At 40.4% G+C, this 20,555-nt stretch overlaps 2 protein-coding genes across 20 annotated transcripts in view; both read right to left on the reverse strand.

The window, feature by feature from the left end:
- The window catches only part of LOC131258042 (protein STRICTOSIDINE SYNTHASE-LIKE 10-like), a 136,326-nt gene that overhangs the window by 97,676 nt on the left and 18,095 nt on the right, over nt 1-20,555 (reverse strand). For 3 of the 10 annotated variants that reach the window (XR_009177812.1, XR_009177810.1, XR_009177815.1), the window contains exons 2-3: nt 13,004-13,119; nt 12,645-12,896 (exon numbers count right to left, since the gene is read on the reverse strand). The gene's annotated coding sequence lies outside the window, so the exon portion shown is untranslated. Of the gene's footprint in view, nt 1-9,449; nt 9,667-11,567; nt 12,089-12,644; nt 12,897-13,003; nt 13,120-13,352; nt 13,600-18,814; nt 19,897-20,555 lie in introns of those variants that run through there. The other 7 variants (XR_009177820.1, XR_009177817.1, XR_009177819.1 and 4 more) reach the window with 7 other exon arrangements.
- The window catches only part of LOC131258043 (uncharacterized), a 96,452-nt gene that overhangs the window by 15,591 nt on the left and 60,306 nt on the right, over nt 1-20,555 (reverse strand). For 9 of the 10 annotated variants that reach the window (XR_009177822.1, XM_058259089.1, XM_058259084.1 and 6 more), the window contains exons 1-3: nt 2,572-2,673; nt 1,916-2,490; nt 1,711-1,791 (exon numbers count right to left, since the gene is read on the reverse strand). Coding sequence is in view for 9 of the 10 variants with exons in the window: in XM_058259089.1 (XP_058115072.1) it covers nt 1,764-1,791; nt 1,916-2,490; nt 2,572-2,595 (627 nt within the window). In the remaining variant the exon portion in view is untranslated. Of the gene's footprint in view, nt 1-1,710; nt 1,792-1,915; nt 2,491-2,571; nt 2,674-20,555 lie in introns of those variants that run through there. The other variant, XM_058259082.1, reaches the window with a different exon arrangement.

Consider the following 20,555-nt stretch of genomic DNA (forward strand, 5'->3'; position numbering starts at 1 on the left):
AATGACCCCTAATTGTAAAAATAAAAATAAAAAAAATTATTTCAAATTCTCTAAAGTCCAACAATGATTTATTAAGTCTTTTGTTGCTGGAATTTTTATAAATCCATGCATGTTTCGTCTATGTGTTGAAAGGGTTTGGATTCTTGCTTGGTTAAGCATGTATGTTGATGGAAGTTAATTTTTATCATGATTTGAAAATAATCATGGAATGGTATATGAATATGAAAGGTTTGCTTTGGAAAAAATAAATTAATGAAATAAATATTTTGAAAATTCTATCTTTAGAAAGTATGTTTATGGAAGACTTGGATTTAGAAAGTTTTGATCATGGAAATTCTATTTTTGGTAAGTTTATTTATGAAAAGTCCATTTTAGAAAAGTTTTATTTTTAGAAAGTTCTTATATCGAGGACTGATCATGAATTTTTGGAACACCATCAAATATCAGGGCGACATATTGTCTCTTAGGTTGAAAATCCCATAAAGCAAAATAAAAGTGCTTTGGAATCCTAAGATTGAAACAGCCTTAAACCCCAATCGGATCTTCTTGGCCTACCTTGGCCCAAGTGTGGTGAACGTGTGTCACTTACATAAGAAAGCAGGTAGATTTTTCCTGAACGAACTGATTGTGTCCCTCACTGTGAGTTCACATGAATGAGCGTAAGAGAAACTACAAAAGTTCATGGTTAAGAGAGACCTACTGGTGATAAAAAGGCCCCATCGTTTTGATGATTCGTACTTGTGAATGATGGAACATTTTTTGTACACTGCATTCATGCACTATTTGATTTGATTTGATTATTTCTGTTAGCATCGAATTCTAGCTCTTTCTTGCGAACATTCATGATTCTAACCATATTGTATTATTCTTTTTTGTTTAAGTGCTAGTTTTTATATTAAAAAAAAAAATGAATAAACCATATTTGTGAATCTATCATATTTGGAAACTTGTCATATTTGAAAAGTTACTACATTTGAAAACTTGCCATTTTTAGAACATAATGTTTTTTGAACTCGCACTACTTTTGAAATATATTAATTTTTTAAAACTTGTAAGAATTTTCTTATTGAGTGCGTATAAGCTCACCCTTTCGAGAATTCAATTTCAGGATCAAGATCAAGTCAAGGGAGCGAGTGGAGTAGAGTTTTAACCTTTTATTTGTGTCTGTCTAGTCTAGTTTCCCTTCTCAGGTTTAAATTCATTATGAGAAGAGTTATAGTGGAAGAACAATTGAGATTTTAGATGGTGGTGATTAGATATTTTAATATTTATATTAAGGAAGCGTATGTTGTGTAGAATTATATTATATGATGAATAGAGATTTATGTTTATATTATATTCAAGTCATGTCCTGGGATGCAGGATCGGGGTCCGGCCAACCCGGGCACCAGACTTCGGGGCGTGATATCAACCTTAATCCATCCCTCCACGATCTCTACTTTATGCTATGCATCTCACTAATGTTTAAAGTGCCCTATCTTCCCATAAAGCCAATTGTCTTTCTTCAAATTCCCTTTACAATTTTCTCTTACTCTTGCTCTTATGATCAACAAAATCACCTACTTATTTAGGGTTTTTGCACGGAGATTGCAATTAAGTAAAACATTTCTCCACATTTTAGAAAGAAAACCTGTCTATCTAGTACTTGGCATTGATGATCATATTATTAGACTTCTCAACAAATCTAAACTTAAATAGGTTAGGTTGTACCTGTACAAATGAACCGTCAGCGTAGAAATCTCATATGAATTTGACGATGAGCATCACTGAGACTGTCTAGCTCGTTCCACTCTACAAGAGCAACAATCACAAATTAGCAATCTATACACGTTTAAAGTCTGAGAGAGAAATTTGAAGGATTCAACAGATGTTAAAGGGCGAAATCTTGTCTGTCTACTGGGTGGCCCACTTATACCCTTCCACAACTGACGTGCGAATCTTGTCCGTCCATCGGGTAGCACGATCACACCCTTGCATAACCAACATGCGAATCTTGTCCGTCCATCGTATAGCACGCTCACACCCTTCCATAACCAACGTGATCCAGATGGTTACTGCGAAGAAGATCCATAAAATCCAACTGAACTTGTTGGAGAGCAGAGCATTCAGTAACACTGTGACGGACAGCACTCCAAGAAGCAGGATAACGAGGGCGAGATTTCTGGCCATGGGAGGCCGGAATCTACCCACTATCATCATCAACCACGCCGACGTTAAGTAGAAGGCTGCTGTACCGATAATGACAATAAAGTAGAAGGAGATCGGATTCTGATGGAATAAAGCGTTCAGGACTTTGTTGAAATCACCACCGTTGATTGGATAGTTGAGGTTCAAGAGGAACCCCAAGATCATCCATACCATACAGATGATCGTAATAATCATTTCTGACGACGGTGGTGCAAGGTTCAGATGTGCAGGGTTCCATTGGCTTCTTGATGGCCCCGGAACATGGACCCCACCACTTTCTAAATCTCGATGAGAGCCCCCTTCCTGCAAACATCAAAACCCTAGTTATTGATCTGTGATGAAATTTGAACAACAATTACAAAAATTGAGTGGAGTGGATTTTACCTGATGAAGGGGAAATTGAGACATCAATCAGCTTCTAAGAGGAGACAGATTTGATGAAGAATAAGGAAAGAAAGAATTAGGAGACATCAATCAGCTTCTAAGATTTATATAGTCGAAATAAGGAGAAAGATTTAAGCATTTTCCATGGAATTTCTTGGAAGATGTTTCCTGTGATGAAAACAACATATCAAAAAGTCAATTTTACTGTTGAAATCTTTGGTTTTTACAATTCTACTGATTAAAAATGATTGGGCAATTGAAAGCGTGTGTGTGGGACCTTTGTTTAATCCTAATCCTTTTCTTCCCTCTCTTTTTCACTCTGTTAAGTTCAACTGTAACGTTGTAGCAAGATGAGAGCTAAATGGGATTGCATATCCAGTAGCTCTATCGTACAGAGTAAACTTTAGTGGGCCCATCATGAATGTAAATGAGTTATCCACACCGTCTATCCCGTTTTTTTAGATTATTTTAGGGGTTAATTACAAGATTGAAACATATCCGAAATTCAAATGGACCACACCACTGGAAACAGTGGGGATAATTATGTCCACCGTAAAAACCTTCCTCAAAGTAGTGTTTATTTGTCATCCAACCTGATATTTTATTTTTCCCTTCTTCCAGGTATTCATCCAAAACTTCTTGGCCCCGATAAATTTTCAACGGTGGCAGTTCAATCTCACCGTTTTCTATGGTGTGGTACACTGTAGCTGGCGAGACGGATGTACCGCGTAGATAAAACATGGAGACGGATTGGCTACTCCCTCTGCCACCAGCCATTGGCTGGTGGTCGGTGCTTTGTGAGCCCCAAAATGATGTATGTGTTTCATCCATTCCGTCCATCTATTTTTATATATCGTTTTATGGTCTGATGCCAAAAATGACTGTATACAACTCTCAAGTGCACCACATTATAGGAAACAGTATTGAATGAGCGTTGACCATTAAAAATGTTCTGTGCCATAAAAGCTTTGGATCAAACTGATATTTGTTTTCCCCCTTCATCTGGGCCTGTATGACCTAATCAACAGATTGGATGTCAAATAAACAGTACATTGTGCCTTAGGAGGATTTTAATGGTGGATATCCAATCATTACTGTTTTACTGCGGTGTGGTCCACTGAGATTTATATCCCTCTCGATTTTCGGATTAAACCCTAAAATAATATGTAAAAATGGATGAAACACATACATCATGGTAGGGCCATAGAGCACTTACCATCAGCCACCGGGCTGTGGCAGGGGGAGTAGCCAATCTGTTTCCATAAAACATATACATCATGGTGGGCTCCACAGGGCTACATCGTTTACCTCAAGCGGGTGGCCGGTGCCTCAGGCTTAAACATCATGATGGGCTAGGAAGGTTTCAACGGTGGGAATCATTGTCCCCCTGCCTTCTGTGGCGTGGTCCACTTGAGATTTTGATCTTCCTAATTTTTTTTGGTTCATTCATTGGAATGATCTTGAAAAATGGCCAAACTGTGTGGGTATAATACATACATCATGATGGGTCTACACAAAGAACTTTGTGATTTCGTGTGGCGGTGTCCCTCCTGTATGAACGCTGACAGACATGACTGCCGTCACGCTCACGACAGTGTTCCCCGCGATTTCACGCCCAAGACAGTGGTTTGCTGTTGTTTGGAGACGCTGTCAACAAGGAGCTGCGGCTAGCAACGGCCTTGACTTAACGCCGTCACTGACCGTTTTGACTGAATGCACGGCCCAGACAGCAGTAACGTCAGACACGTGTGGACGCGGTGCAACATGACACGTGTCTCACGAGTTCTCGCCAATATCTCCATCACCATTAATCCGTGTGGTGTGGCCCACGTTAGTTGTTGATCGGCCTGAGTTTAGTTCTCGTGGACTATAATAGATCATCTCACCTGATGGACGGAGTGGATGTCATGCTCAAGACAATGGTCCCCACAGAGCTTGGGTGCATATTGCAGTGAATCGAATTCCGGTCCATATGTGAACGGCGACCGTTTTGCTGTTGATTTCGAGACGCTGTCCACCAAGAGCTGCGGCCAGGAACGGCCTTCACTTAACGCCGTCACGAGCCGTTTTGACCGAAACACGGCCCAGACAGCAATAACGTCAGACACGCGTGGAGGCGGTGCAGCCTGCAAAATGGCACGTGCCTCACGAGTTCTTGCCAATATCTTCCGATATTTCGAGGTTGTTTTGTCACAAGTACGAGAAAACCCTCAGGAGGAACTTTCAGAAAGCCTGTTGCGTGAAAAGAAAGGAAGTTTGATTGAGATGCTGATCTAGCAGAATCTTATGGTTGAATAAGCAGCCGTTGCAAGGAACCTTTTTTTTTCTTTATACACACCACGTGGCAATTTATCCGTGACCTCTGATTTGAAACTGAGTCGGTCTACCACGTGGCAATAGGTGGATCCTTAACTGTGGGGCCACTGAGATGTATGTTCCCTACATCCACGCTAGCCATCCATTTTCAACAGCTAATTTTAGGAAATGCAACCATAGGCACCCCACCTAAGGGCCCGTTTGGCCGGTCGGATTGGAAGGGATTGAAAGTTAAATCCTGGGATTGGCGTGCCAAACAAGGTCCGTGTTCTGATCCCAATCCCATGAATCTTAAGACAATCCACCGAAAACACCATTATTACCTTTAAATTCCATCTAATCCATTCAAATTTGCCTAGGCTGTGTTTGGTTTGAGGGATTGGAAGGGATGAGAAGGTTTAACCCCGAGATTGGCCAAGTGTGCCAAACAGAATGGATATAGCAATCCAGGGATTTAGCTATCTCACGTAGCTCAAGACAATCCACTGACAACACCATCATTACCTAAAAATCCACGCCATCCACCCTAATACCATTCAATCCCTTTCAATCCACCCGGCCAAACGGGCCCTAAGGTTGACAATCCGATGAAAGATGGATGAAAACCCTAAACCCTAATCCAAGCCTAACCTAAAATCCTAAATTCTAATCCAAGCCTAACCTAAAACCCTAAATTCTAATCCAAGTCTAACTTAAAACCCAAAAACCTTGATCCCAAGTTTAAATCTAACCTTAAAACCAAACTATAAAAAAAACCTAATCAACCAGTTAAGCTCATCCGAATGAGTGAACTCACCAAGCCAACTCACCTATCTAAGCTCATTTAAAATTCAGGGCACGCAGCAACCAAAAACCACTTAAGACAAGGCCTTCACGTGAGGAGTGGGACCCACTTATCAAAGTAAGAGGAATGCCACATCACTAACAGTGCCCAGCAAGCGCTGGTAACGTCGCACTCCTCCAGCTTTCGACAACTGTCTTCCACTTGTGTGAAATTGACGCTAGTAGCCTTCCGAACGTATGAAAATGTTGAATCACCAACTGTCGAAGAATCTTTGGCTTCTTGTGGTCAAGTGAAAAAAAAATAAATAAAAATAAATAAAAATTTAAAAAAAACAGAAAGAAAAAGAATCGGTCATATGGCCTTGTGTGGTGAGGGCCCCATGTTTTTTAACCTTTCTACAGTTAATGTGGGACCAACTGGGTTGTCTTGAGTTAAATCCAACCCGTCCACAAGTAAAGAGTTTTAATTTCACATCATCCGCTCAAGAATGATATCAAATTTCATCATAAATGGACCACACCAAAGGAAAATTTTCAGCATTAACACACAAAATTACTTTACTAGCTAGTTGGCCACAGATATCTTTTTTAAAAATACTAAGAAAACTCACCCCACGGGTTTATGACAGTCCAATTAGAATGAACGAATTAGATTAGCCATGGGGTGAGCAGAATTTTAGTTCTAAATGAGGTCATGTATACGGACAGCCATACCAGAAGTAGATATATAGTTGATAGGTATTTCCGTCAATCAAAAAATGAAAAAAAAATACAAATGAATTCAATAATTGAAACCACAACCACCTCACATTGACCGAAAACCCCACGTGAGGTTCATAACTAAATAAGGCCACATGGCCAGTGCCTGAAATCAATCGTAGAAAATCGTCCCAAGGGAGACTTGAAAGTCAATAAGCTGCAAGAATTTATTTAAGAGCGGATTGCGTCCCTCCCCACCTGGACGGAATCAGTCTAGGCAATGTCTTTGTGGGGCCCTCTATGGAATTTATTCATGGTGTTCATCAATTTTTCAAGATCATTTTCACATATGAGGTTAGGCACAAGTGAAACATATGGTGATCAAGTTGAGAAATTTTTATTTATTTTTCCTCATTCAGCTCTATGTGTGATTTTATGAACAGTTTGGATGGCTAATAAACATAAGATCCAATTGAGCCTTAGATCTATCTCAATTTTGAGCTGATAATATAAAATGATTTATGAACAGCAAGAATCCAAATACATCATAGCCGCCCCCACATAGCCCTGCCTGAACCGATTTACTTAGAGGCGGGGCTGGACACAAGACAGACGTCTCTGTCAGGGGCTCACTATGATGTATATGTTTTATTCACACCATCCATCCATTTTGACATATTATTTTAGGGCACGATTCTAAAATAGAGATATATTTAATACTCAAGTGGACCACCAGTGTAGATTGAAAGCTTATCATTAAAAATTACATGGGGTGCACAGAAATTTTGTATTAAACTGATATTTATGTTTTCCCTTCATACAGGTCTACATGACCTTATGAACATGTTAGATGGCAAATAAAAATCATGGCGGGCCCTAGGAAGTTTTCACCGGCAGGAATTCAATCCCCACTGCTTCTTGTGATGTGGTCCACTTGATCATTCGAACTGCTTCCTTTTTAGTCTCATTCCCTAAAATAATTTGTAGAAATGGATGGATGGCAGGGATAAAACATATACATCATGGTGGGCCCTACCCTATGCGTGGCCAGATTTATTGCAACCTCTGGAATTCATCTAAATGACCGGCGTACCCTTTTCAATAGAATCAATCGGAGAAAACTAGTGTGGCCACCCCACTTTTGCAAACACAAGCTACAGTTCTAAAAAGTGGGTCCCATGATCTGGTAATCTAGACCATATATCTGTGCTTTCTCACCATGGATAGACTCTTCAAACGAAGAATGTTTTCCTTTGGCTTTTTTTGCCCAAATATGGATAGTTAGGAAGAGAAACAAAACAGTGGCATCTGGATCTTGAATTTGTAGAGAGTACTATTGGAGCAAATTACATACCAACGGTCTGGATTACCGGATCTTGACCCCCAATTCTCAAAATTATAAAGGTGCTTCGAAATCATAAGCAAGACAAGTTTGGTCTCTTTGGACGTTTCGATATGATGATTGGACGTATTTTGTATCTCTACTCGATCTAGACCGTTGTTTCAAGACTCGTTGACTAAAACTGAGTCATTGGGTATTAACTCTTAAGTCAAAAGTGAGGGGTAACTCAGTAAAGGATCGACTCAACTAGTTAGGTCTGAGAGCTGAGTGGAGATTTCCCTTCCATGACACACTCACCACTCATCCTGATTGAGGGAAGCGGATTGGCTGGTGTACCACACACCACCGTCCTTAATGGTGTGTGTACGTGGCGTGCAAAGCCAAACGCCTGAGCTTCTCGAGCCCGTACTAACGGTGGAAAGGAAATCAAAGTTGCATGAGCCTCACAATGATGTATTTATTATATACGCACCGTCCATCCATTTGGAGAGGTTATTTTATAATACGGACCCAAAAATGAGTTATATCCAAAGATCAAGTGGACCACACCACAAATAGCAGTGGGACAATTATTCCCCGCGTTAAAGCATTGGTAGGGCCCACCATGATGTTTATTTTCCATCTAATCCGTTCATAAGGTAACAGAGACGTGGATGAAGGAAAAAAAATAAATCTAAGATTGATCCAATACTTCTGTGACTTCACACGAAGGTTTCAATGGTAGACGTTCAATCTCTCATTGCTTTATGCAGTGTGGTCCACTTGATCTTTAGATCTATCTTATTTTGGGTTCAAGCCTTACAAAAATCTCGCCAAATGGATGGACAGTTTAGATATAAAACATACCTCTTGGTTGGGCCCACAGAACTTAGTGACTTCAACACACCACTGAGGTCGGTGGTGTGTGGTACACGAGCCACTCCGCTTCCCAAGTTGAGGTAACTTGGTTAAGTTGATCTGAGTCACCCCTGTTTTCATTATAGAATCGCAGTGTCAAAAGGGATCTGTTCTAATCAGGTCTGAGTCAGCTCGGACAAGTTGCACAATGCTTATACTAGACTTACAACCTTGATCTAGAGTTCCTAACTTTCATGCTCTTAAATCAGATGGTTGAGATCATCAGCTCAGTTCGATCTTTGCATCATGACCAGTCAATAACGACGAGGAACAAATGTAGATTTGACATTTCTGTCTCAAATGTTATTAAAAAGCTCTGGGAATGATGGAACAACAGCATTTTTATTTGTTATTTCTCAAGCATTTCATTACATGAGCTGCACCCATACAAGCACATCTAACAGTAGATTTCCAGCCATACAATGAATGGCTAAACATAGTGAACTTTACATAATCACCATTGAAATATCTGCCATCATTCACGTTGATGATCTCAATCATATCACCATTTTGTTACTTCATGGCAATAATAGAAACTCAACAATTGCATGAAGCTCAAGTACGGTGAACAATGCAAGGCATATCCATTCTTTCTCAGGGCTGGTTCTTTTGTGGCAAAGGTGCTAAACTGGCCCGCTCCTATTTCCCTCCCTTGTTTTTTCTAACATAGCTGACCTTCTTCATCTTCTTGAGAGACTCGAAAAGAGACAACTTCTCCTGGTTGTTAGATGCCTTTTTGAAAGGATTCGTAAGCTGTTGAAACTGTATCTTCCTTAGCACTCCCCTCACTGGCAGTCGTATTCAATTTCATGTTCTCTTTCAACTTCTCATCACTGTGGCTGAAACTAGACCTGACTGCTCGCTTCTGTTGCATTTCCAATACCAGCTGTTTTTGTTGGTTTCAATCCCTCCCATCTTAGCCTTCTCTTTTGATTTCTCGTTTTGAGAATTGAGGGGCAGGAATGGAATCGAAGGTTCTGATGCTCTATGGTTTTTGGAAATGGTACGCAATGATTAGAAGCTGAAGTTGGACATGTCAATGCCCCGGAAAATCTTTCCTGTAAGAAAATGCATCACATTATTACACAACATAACAATAGCAGGAGTTGGCTTGCAAACAAAATCGAAAATTTCCAAAAACGAAGAACAGAAACAAGATCAATGAGAATTAGAAACATAAAGCTCCATGATCAACAAATATTGTGGAGTTACGTTAAACACACTAGTAGATATAGCACATACAATGCATGTGGAGCAAGGTATTCAGAAATGGTAACAGCCAGCTGTATGACAGATATTGTGTAGCACATACAATGCCGTGCAGCCTTGTAATGGTCAAAGCTTCCTTTAAGGGAAATAGAATGTATCAGCCTCATATCAGTCCTTTAAAGGCCCTTTTTACAGGTCGGGTGTTACAGCCCCATATCACGTAATGGTAAAGAGAGAGTGCAGGGGTAATAAAAAGAGGGAGTGGTGTGTAAGAAAAGTGGGAATTGGTGGAGGCGCAGTTTTAAAAGAGTAATAGTTCAAACTGTCCAAGACCACCAGGTTGGATCCACTTCAAATAGCTCACCATAAACATCTATTTCTTGAATTTTGTGCTGTTAATTGTTTTTATTTCAACCGTTCATTCAACATCCACCAAACAGAAATCAAATCAATGCAATCCTCTGTTTAAGAGATTCAAATGGACCCACGATTTGTATGGTTTATTTTGAGTTCATTACATGCCACTCGCACAAATTTATTAATGCCATTGTATCAACTATCATACTTTGCCAGATTATCAAAGCTTTTCTCATTGTAAAGAGAAAGGAAGCATCTTCTAACAGCCAAATAGCTTCTCCAAATTACCTGCATGCCCATCGTTTCAGTCTAAAACCCTTTTCATGTACTTAAGTAACACATGTTTTTAGCCTCTCAGGAAACTAAATGCTGGAAATTTTGGCCCCGATTACTCCCGTTATATATAGTAGATATGAGCAATGTTTTCAGTGTTGGTATCAATGCATATATCACACCCTTGGGATATGGAAACATATTAGGCATTGCATGGGAAATACCATGTGTATCGCGTAATGTATTGTTGTCTTTAGGAAACATCGGAAAATTGGTCGAATATTTCAGTGAAACTTCAGGAGATGTTATAATCGGCATTAATACACATGATCAACATTAATACATGCTTAGAACTCAAAAGATCATAAAAAACCAGTACTACATGTCATAAGTTCCTTGGTATAGGGTCCTAAACTCTGCCCTGTTTGACAAAAGTGATGCAATTATATTCAAAATCAGTTCATATAATATAAATCTTAAAAGACATGTATGAAAACACAATCAATACATTCAAAAGCCAAATTTTTCCTTCACTATATAGTGCATATATTGAAAAAATATATATTTAAAATTATATTTATAATTTTAACAATTTTTTTTTTTTTTTTGAAGTAAATAAATAAGTGCAGCTGATGTTAGATCAGCACTCATAAGTACATAACATCTGGTCAATGTAAAATGAACGTTTACAGCTGTGAGTGCATATCATAACCCAAGTGTAAAACTAAATATCACAAGAAAACAAAAAACTTGTGTGCTCAATCACAAATTACACAACAAGCAAAGCTAATAAGAGAATTTTCAGGTGCAAACTAGGGCTGATTGTTCAAATTATCCTCTGATTCACCCATGATCCCACAAAACAAAATCACAACTGAAATGGATAGTCGAGAAAGAAAACCAATCATAAATCCAGCAATTACAGAATTTAAAAAAAAAAAAAAAAAACTTAGCCCTTTGTTTATTCTAATCAAAGCCGTATATTTTTTACAAGTGGAAAACACTAAATAAGCCCTGAATAAGTATTGTAGTCCGCTACTGTAGCATTCTATGTAGCAGAGGATCAGCAGATTTACTAAATTTGTAGAAACAGAATTAGAGACTAGAGAAGATTCCTCACCAATCAGTAAAACACAATTTGATGATCACAACCCTGGCCTTTCTCTATCTACCTCTTACTACAGGGCATTAAAATGGTAATTGACCTAGTTACTTGACCCTAGAGCATCACTAGAGGCAGCTGCTTGGGAACTAAATTGCATCTAAGCACAGCTAGGCTGGGGTGCCTACACCTATGTAGATCCAGGAAAGATGTCCAACCTGTAATCTGTAAATCAGCCTTCAAAGACTCTCACCTGCTTTTTCCACTCTAATTACAAGTTAAATGGGTGAAATCAGAATTCCCCCATTTTTCCCAATTTAAAAATCAAAGGTTAAAATCCATAATTGAACATGCAAAACATACAAAATCATGGATTACTAACTTTACTACACAAATTCCAACCAATTTAAATTAGAAAAAAACTTATCGATTGAGTTTCTGGGACCACATGCTCTCCGATTTTGATTTATGAATCCAAATCTTCTTCTCTCTCCAAACAAATGAAAAGGATTTGTCAAGATCTCCTTAACAACATAATCCTAGCAAAAAAGTTTAGAAAAAATCATTTTTTGTGGATTTTTGGTGAAGTTTTCAAATTTTTTCACAGTAAGACCGACGCAAGTGCGATATCGCTGATACGTGTGATATATATTGATGATAACAAGAAACTTATAACAACGAATTTTAGAATATCGTAATGCATCGAGATATAATCGATACATTAATCGATACTCTAAGTTCCCCAACTACAACCCAATTTTGTATTGGCACTGTTGGACATCGATATTATTAACCAATATATAGCCCATACTGGGAATGTTGCAATCACTGGATATGAGAAAAGGGAATAGGAGAACAAATCCTACTCTCCCCACACATGCCAATGTGAAACATGTGCAAGATCTGAGCCATTTATAAGGTGAGCCCGGTATGTACTAGGCTGGTCTGGTCAGCATGGGGAACACCGATTTGTCGAACATGGTTGGGTCCATCCTGATTAGCCATCCATTTCTGCAGGTGACCACCTGACGACAGAACCCACCAGATGAATGGCATGGACGTCAGACATTCCAGTACTGGAACATATGCAGTGTGGAATCCAAATCCTACTCCAGGGGGTAGACATCACATTCCTTCCATATAATGGAGATGAAATAATAATGTGCAGCTAGAATCAGTCATGGTTTACTCCATAATGAACTGATGAACAAGTAAAGGACATGCCTACCTCTAGTATTCCATTTAACCACTCTGCTGAAATCGGAAGCTTCAGGGAAGTAACAAGCTTGATCGCACCCCTCGGCTACTTGTAACAGTAGTCCGGCAAGTTCCATAGCACTTTATCACCTGAAATAACAACTCATCCAGTCAAGAACAGCTTTCATATCATGAGCCTAGAAAGATCATTCATTTTCCATTGTGAAATCTTTTATCTTTAATCTTTAAATTCTTACTGTTGCAACAGCTGGGATAAGCCTTAAGATGTATCTGTCAAGCGCTGCTTCCATGTTGAAAGCCTCATCATCTAGTACTGTGGTGTCTACTTCTGTCTTCAATCTTTCTCTTGAGTCTGCGAGGTGGTTTGAATACCCAACAGATTAATAACTTAGCTAGAGCTTTGCTCCATGCACATGCATCTCCCAATGCTAAACAAGCACCACACATGACACATGTATATAACTCCAAGCCACTCATCAGGTAGATCCTGCAGTGAATGCACCCATGTGAACAGCACATGCACATTGAATGTAGACCATCTGTTATCCATTCTGTAACTGACTGTAATTTGTTCATGTGGCCCACCTGATGAGTTGACCAGTCTATCATTGAGACAAGGCATGCCATCCTAATGAATGGCTTGAATCTCATGCAGTTGTGACAGGTCAGCATGTGCGCTGATTTCTTTGGTGTCTGCAGATGCACATCAACTGCTAGCATTACACATCTAGTAGAGAAGCAGACAATGAACCTGTGAGAGATGTAGGTAGTTCATTATAAACTCATTTTCGGGAGTCTCAGCTCCTAAATCAGAAGATGCAAGGGGAAATGATGTTAGACAGGCTCACATGCCTTGTATATCTTGTATAGCTAATATACCTTGTATAGAGGATTCTGAGTTTATTATTTTCCTTGTATGGATGACTGTAATCTCTATATATTCAACTCCTTTGGGTTGTCTCAAATACAGAAAAGCTTCAGCTCCTCTCAGTTTACATGGTATCAAAGCCCCATTGATCCAAAACCGCCTCTGCGTCGTCCAGTAACTACCCCTGCTGTGTCCGGCCCCCATCCCTGCTGCGTCCAGCCACTGTCACTGCCCGTCCAACCGCCCCTGCGTCATCTGGCCACCCCTGCTGTGTCGTCCGACCATCCCTGCTGCGTCCGGCCACTGTACTTGCTCGTCCGGCGGCCCCTACTGCGTCGTCCGACGACCCCTCTACTCATCCGGCCCCTCTGCCCTTTGAATCGTCCAGTCCCTTTGCTCGATTCCTCTGCATCTGTGCATCTGCGTCTATGCATCTACGTTGTCCGGTGTCTCTGCTCGACCCATTTGTGCATCTGCGTCGTCCCAATCCAGATCCAGATCTGAACCTGTTGCTGTTGGTCCCGATCCTCTGTTCGTCCCGATCCAGATCCAGATCCGATCCGCTCCAGTGCCCCTCTGATCATCTCGCTCCAGATCCAGAACCAGATTCAGATCCAGTTCCAGATCCCAATTCAGCTCCAGATCCAGAACCTATTGTTGTTGTTGTTGTTGCTGTATGGTACATCTATAACTTTTTTCCTTCTGTTGCAACTCCTTGTGTGCTTTACATTACTTCCAATCAATGGACAAGAACTCATCACGTACAGAGGCCCCACGTTGTAGTTTTGATGGTACCAACTATTCTCTATGGGCCATCCATTTTCAGAACTTCCTCAAGGTTCGTAGTTTGTGGGGACTCATTGATGGATCTGTTCCTATCCCCACTTCCACAGATGCCGACAAATTAGCTGATTGGGACATGAACAATGGACGGATTTTTTCCTGGATTCTCGATTCGGTCGATCGGTCTATTGCTATTGGCCTCACACCTCATCGCACTGCTAAGGCAATGTGGGAGCATCTCCAGACAATTTATCAATAGAGTAATGCGGCCCGTTTATATCACCTGGAACAAGATCTCGTTAACCTTACTCAGGGTGATGACAATATTCAATCATTTTACTCCAAAATTGTCACTATTTGGACAGAGATGGCTATGATGGATCCAACATTTCCTCATGACTTTAAGATATTCCAATCTATGCGCGAGAGTGCGCAAGTAAGACAATTTCTTATGAAGCTGCGTCCGGAATTTGAGCATTGTCGGGCTGCTTTCTTGAACCGTAGCCCTCTTCCTTCCATGAATTCGGTTATTAATGATTTATTAGCTGAGGAATAATGACTGAAAGTTCTCTCTCTTCCTTCCTCAACTCCGGGATCATCTGATATGGTGCTTACTGTGTCCACTACTATACGTGGTTCCATTCCTTTGACTTGTCGCGGCTGCAATAAGGTGGGTCATGTTGTTGCTCAATATAAAGAATGGTGCCCTTATTGTCGACGAACTGGTCATGGTATTCAGGACTGCCGTACACGTGCCTATGCATCTTCTTTTGACCGTGGACGTGGTGGTTGTGGTCGTGGTTGTGGTCGTGATCTTTCTGCTACTGCTACCACTATTTCTTCTGAGCCGTCTATTAGTGATTCTGCATCTACTATTTCTGTTGAAGGTCTTTTATCACCTTTGACTCCTGCAATGCTCCAGCAAATCGTTCAGGCTCTTTCTGCGGCCGGGATGTCAGGTATATCCCAATCATCTTCTACATGGTTCTTCGATTCGGGTGCTTCCAATCATATAACTGGTGATGTATCTCATCTTCGTGATATTCGTCCGTACACCGGAAATCAGGCTATTTCTACTGCAGATGGCACTAGATTACCTATTCAGTCCGTTGGATCATTGACTTTCTCTCCTTCTGCTCATCGCCAGTTCACCCTTCATGATGTGTTTCATGTTCCAAACCTCTCCTCCAATTTAATTTCAGTTGGTCAACTCACAGCTAATAACTGCTTAGTCATATTTCTTCCCAACTGTTGTTTTGTACAGGATCTGGCAACGGGAAAGGTACTTGGGATGGGTAGGCGGCATGGTCGTCTGTAAGTGCTGGACTTTGATCGATCTGTCACTCTGGCTCATTGTTTCTTTTCTGCATCTTCATCAAATATTTGTTCGGCAAATAAATTGTGGAAACTGTGGCTCTTTTGCCTGGGTCATCCATATTCCAATCGATTAATTCAGTTATTTTCTTCTGGCATGTTAGGGATTGTTTTTCTTAATAAAAATGATTTGGATTATTCTTGCTCATCTTGTTGTCTTTCAAAAAGTAAGTGTATTCCTTTTCCTCTAAGTATTACAAAATCATCTTCTATGTTTGAACTAGTGCATACAGATGTCTAGGGTTCTTCACCTATTATGTCTCTCTCTGGGTTACGTTACTATGTTATATTCATTGATGATTTCACACGTTACACCTGGATTTACTTTCTGCACTCGAAGTCACAGGTTTTTGAAAAATTTAAGATATTTCACTCGATGATGAAGACTCAATTTCGGGTTCCAATACAAACTCTTCGCTCTGACTCAGGGGGGAATATCTCTCAACTGATTTTCGTACATTTCTTCAGAGTCATGGGATTATTCATCAAACCACCTGTTCTGATACTCCACAACAGAACGGGGTGACTGAACGAAAAAATTGTCATATTGTTGAAACTGCCAACACCCTGATGACAGCTATGAGTGTTCCTCATTCTTTCTGGGCGGAAGCAATGTTACATTCAATCTACTTGATTAACCGAATGCCAACCAATGTTCTGAACAGTAAATCTCCATACTTTGTTCTCAACGACTTACCTCCTACATATTCCACATTTCGTGTTTTTGGTTGTGTTTGTTATGTTCACTTGGCTTCACGTGAGCATAATAAAATATCTCCAAAATCGATCAAATGTATGTACTTGGGATTTGGAGAAACTTAGAAGGGTTTTCGATGTTATGATCAGGTCGCATGTCGTGTTCGGGTTTCACGACATGTTGTTTTTCTTAAATATATTGCCTTTCATTCAGCTCTTCCTCCTTCACACGCCCCAAAATCTCCCGGTCTAACCACCTTTCCTGATATTCCTTTTGCCTCGAGTACTCTCCCTCGTCCGTTGCAGGTTTACTCGCGTTGACCATGTACAGATCCGCTACCTATTACTCAACCCGAACCTACTGTACCTGTTGCAGATCCTGAACCTACCTCGGTACGTCATTCTGATCGTGTACATCAAGCGCCTGATCGCTTGATATGCTCTATGCCTGCCATGAATGCTACTCTGGATACTGTTTCTATTCCTACTTCATACTCTTAGGCAACCACTCATGATTGTTGGAAGAAGGCTATGACAGAAGAACTTGTGGCATTAGATGATAATCATACATGGGACATTGTCACTCGACCCGCTGACCAACAGTTAATTGGTAGCAAATGGATTTATTCTATTAAGCTCAAGTATGATGGATCATTAGATAGATACAAGGCTCGACTTGTCACTCAGGGATACAAACAGGAATACGGAATTGATTACGATAAGACATTCGCTCCTGTGGCTAAGATGAAAACTGTTCGTACTCTTCTGACAATATCGTCCGTCCGCTCTTGGCCACTTTCTCAGATGGATGTGAAAAATGCTTTTCCTCATGGAGACTTTCAAGAAATAGTATATTTGAAACCTCCTCCTGTTTCCTTAATCCCTGACAATAAGGTATGTCGCCTGAAGAAAGCCCTGTATGGCCTCAAACGGGCACCTCGGGCATGGTTCCAATACTTTCACGATGTTGTTACAGGTGCCAGCTTTACTCAAAGTGGTCATGACCCATCCTTATTTTTGCGCACCACTGCTCGCGGAATTGTCATTGTCCTTGTCTATGTTGATGACCTACTTCTGACTCGTAGTGATGCTACTAGCATCTTGGTTTTAAAGGAAGTTCTGCAATCCTCCTTCAAAATGAAGGACCTCGGCTATCTCACATATTTTCTTGGGCTTGAAATTTCACGTTTTAAACGTGAGATCCTGGTCAGCCAGCGTAAATATACCAAGGATCTTCTCGCCTTGGCATCATTGACGGATCAGAAGACAGTTCAGACTCCCTTAGAACTTAACGTTCAATATGGCCGTGATGATGGTGATTTGCTTACACGTCCCGACTTATACCGCCGTTTGGTTGGGAGTCTGGTTTACTTAACCATGACTCACCCTGATATTGCCTATGCTGTTCAAGTCATTAGTCAGTTTATTTCTGCTCCTCGGACTCTTCATATAACTGCGGTGTTGGGCATCCTACGGTACTTACGTGGAACTCTAGATCAATCGCTATTCTTCTCCTCCACGGCGACTCTAGATCTTTGTGCTTATTCGGATGCTGATTGGGCAGGTTGCGCTATCACACGATGATCTACCACTAGCTACTGTGTTTTTCTCGGCACTTCTCTCATCTCTTGGAAGTGTAAGAAGTAGGCCACTGTTTCCAAATCAAGCACAGAAGCCGAATATCGGGCGATGTCCGCTGCGTGTAGTGAGCTTGTCTGGTTACGTGGACTTCTTTCCGACTCGGGTGTTCCTCTGTAGAATCCTACTACACTCCATGTTGATAATTTAAGTGTCATTCGGATTGTCTCTAACCCGGTTTTTCATGAACAGACGAAGCATATTGAAGTTGACTGTCACTTTATCCGCGAGAAATTTCAGTCTGGGCTCATTTCTCTTCCACATGTTGCATCCCATGATCAGATTGCAGACATTCTCACCAAGTCCCTCACTTCTGCACATCACTCATTTCTAGTTGGCAAACTTTTACTTGTCGATGACCAGCATTAGTTTGAGGGGGGATGTTAGACAGGCTCACATGCCTTGTATATCTTGTATATCTTGTATAGCTAGTATACCTTGTATAGAGGATTCTGAGTTTATTATTTTCCTTGTATGGATGACTGTAATCTCTATATATTCAACCCTTTTGGGTTGTCTCAAATACAGAAAAGCTTCAGCTCATCTCAGTTTACAAATGAAAAGCTAAGTAGCATAAAAACTAGCTTTGGGATCCCTGCAAAAATAAATAAATCAATAATAAAATATTTCCATGGTTTTAATGGATGATAAATGAAGCAGAATCAAAGGGGAGAGAGAGTCATACTACCAGTGGGTACGAATCAGGGGATTTACATACAATCCAATAGTTCTCTTCTTCTGACTTCCAAAAATGCATCACTTCCCACGTACAAAGGAGTTAGACAGATCATGAACATGTATCGTTATTCTAACTGCCTGTTGCAGCACAAATTTGCCCAAATCCAAACAACACCATAGACTGTAATAAATCACAATGGGAACATGATTTGAAGAATTCGCGATTTGTGGTCTGTCGAAGATTGTCAATCAAGCAGAAGCATCGCAATTTTTTCTCCTTCTTTTTCTTCTTCCTTTTTTTTTTTTGTTTTTTTTTTTGTTTGAAAGAGGGAATGTTTATTGCCCTCCAATAGATGTGTTAGCAAGCAAAAGGGGAATTGCACAATCCCATGTTCTTGGTGGTTGCAACCATTGGAAACCAACCTCTAAATAGCAATCATGGGGTCAAGCAGCACAATCAGACCGTGCTGGCCCAACCTGGGTTGAATGACGAGGCTGGTCTCTTGAGCTCTGGTTGCATGACCAGAGCTGGTTACTCGGATTCTGTCTGTGTGACCAATGTTTTTCTCCATGGCCCTAGTTGTGTGACCAACGCCAGTGGCTTAGATTTAGTTGTGTGGCTGGGCCAGTTGCTTGCCAGCTTTTGAGCCATTTTAGTGGTCAATGTATGGTGACATTTGGATGACCTTTTCTTGGTTCCTTGGGCTATGTATGATATCCAAGAGTAGATGGAGACTTCTATCCATGGATCTAAGATTGCAGATATGATTTGATTGTCTGAAACTTGTGTCTGCTCACCTGTGGCTTGATCTACTACTCATGAGACTAGCTAACCATAGAAATCTTCATGAAGCTTTTGCTCTTGTAGTGATATGGTCAAGATACATGTCAACCATTCAATTAACCATTAAAGGGGTAAAAAACTTGGGGTGGTCTTTTACATAATGTACATATGTATGAATGTGTTCATGTTACGTGTATATTTCAACTGAGATTTGTAACTAATTCAGATATCAAAGATCAAAACAGAGGTATGGCAGAAAACAACATTTGAACAACGCGATAAGCTAAAGTTGATAACATCAGGCTTAGATCTATATATATATATATATATATATATAATGCTATTTATTGGAAATTTTCAAAAAAACAAAACCAGATTACATATATCTGTAAGAACCCCATCTTTAGCCTTTGCCCATGGTAACAAGCAGGCATTCTAAGAACTTGTAGCCATTATGAGGAATGCAGTGTCAAGCAAGTCGTTTCGAGAAAATGGTCATTGTTTAAGGCACAATTCACTGGCATTTCAAAGCTTGCAAGGGATTAATATAGATGTATTTTAGAACATCTGAATTGGTTTGAATCTCATTGCATAGAGAGAGAGAGAGAGAGAGAGAGAGAGAGAGAGAGAGAGAGAGAGAGACTTTGAGCAGTTGGAATTACTCAGAACACCTTCAACCTTTGTTTAGTGCAAATGTTTTCACTATAATTATAGTGCAAATGAGTTGTGTGAGTCTCACCATGATGTGTTAATGACATTCACTCTATCCATCACATATGCTCTCTCTTGTTTGGCCATGGGCCCAAAAATCAGGCCAATCCATGACTCAGGCCACACAAGCAAGAATGATTGGGAGGAGGGTGTGCACTCTCAAGTTCCCTATGGTGTAGCCCAAGTCATGGATTGACATGATTTTGGGCCCCTAGCCAAACATGGGAGGGTGTCCATGATGGCCGAAGTGGATGTC

The sequence above is a fragment of the Magnolia sinica genome, chromosome 10 (assembly GCF_029962835.1).
Source record: "Magnolia sinica isolate HGM2019 chromosome 10, MsV1, whole genome shotgun sequence".
Taxonomy (NCBI): domain Eukaryota; kingdom Viridiplantae; phylum Streptophyta; class Magnoliopsida; order Magnoliales; family Magnoliaceae; genus Magnolia; species Magnolia sinica.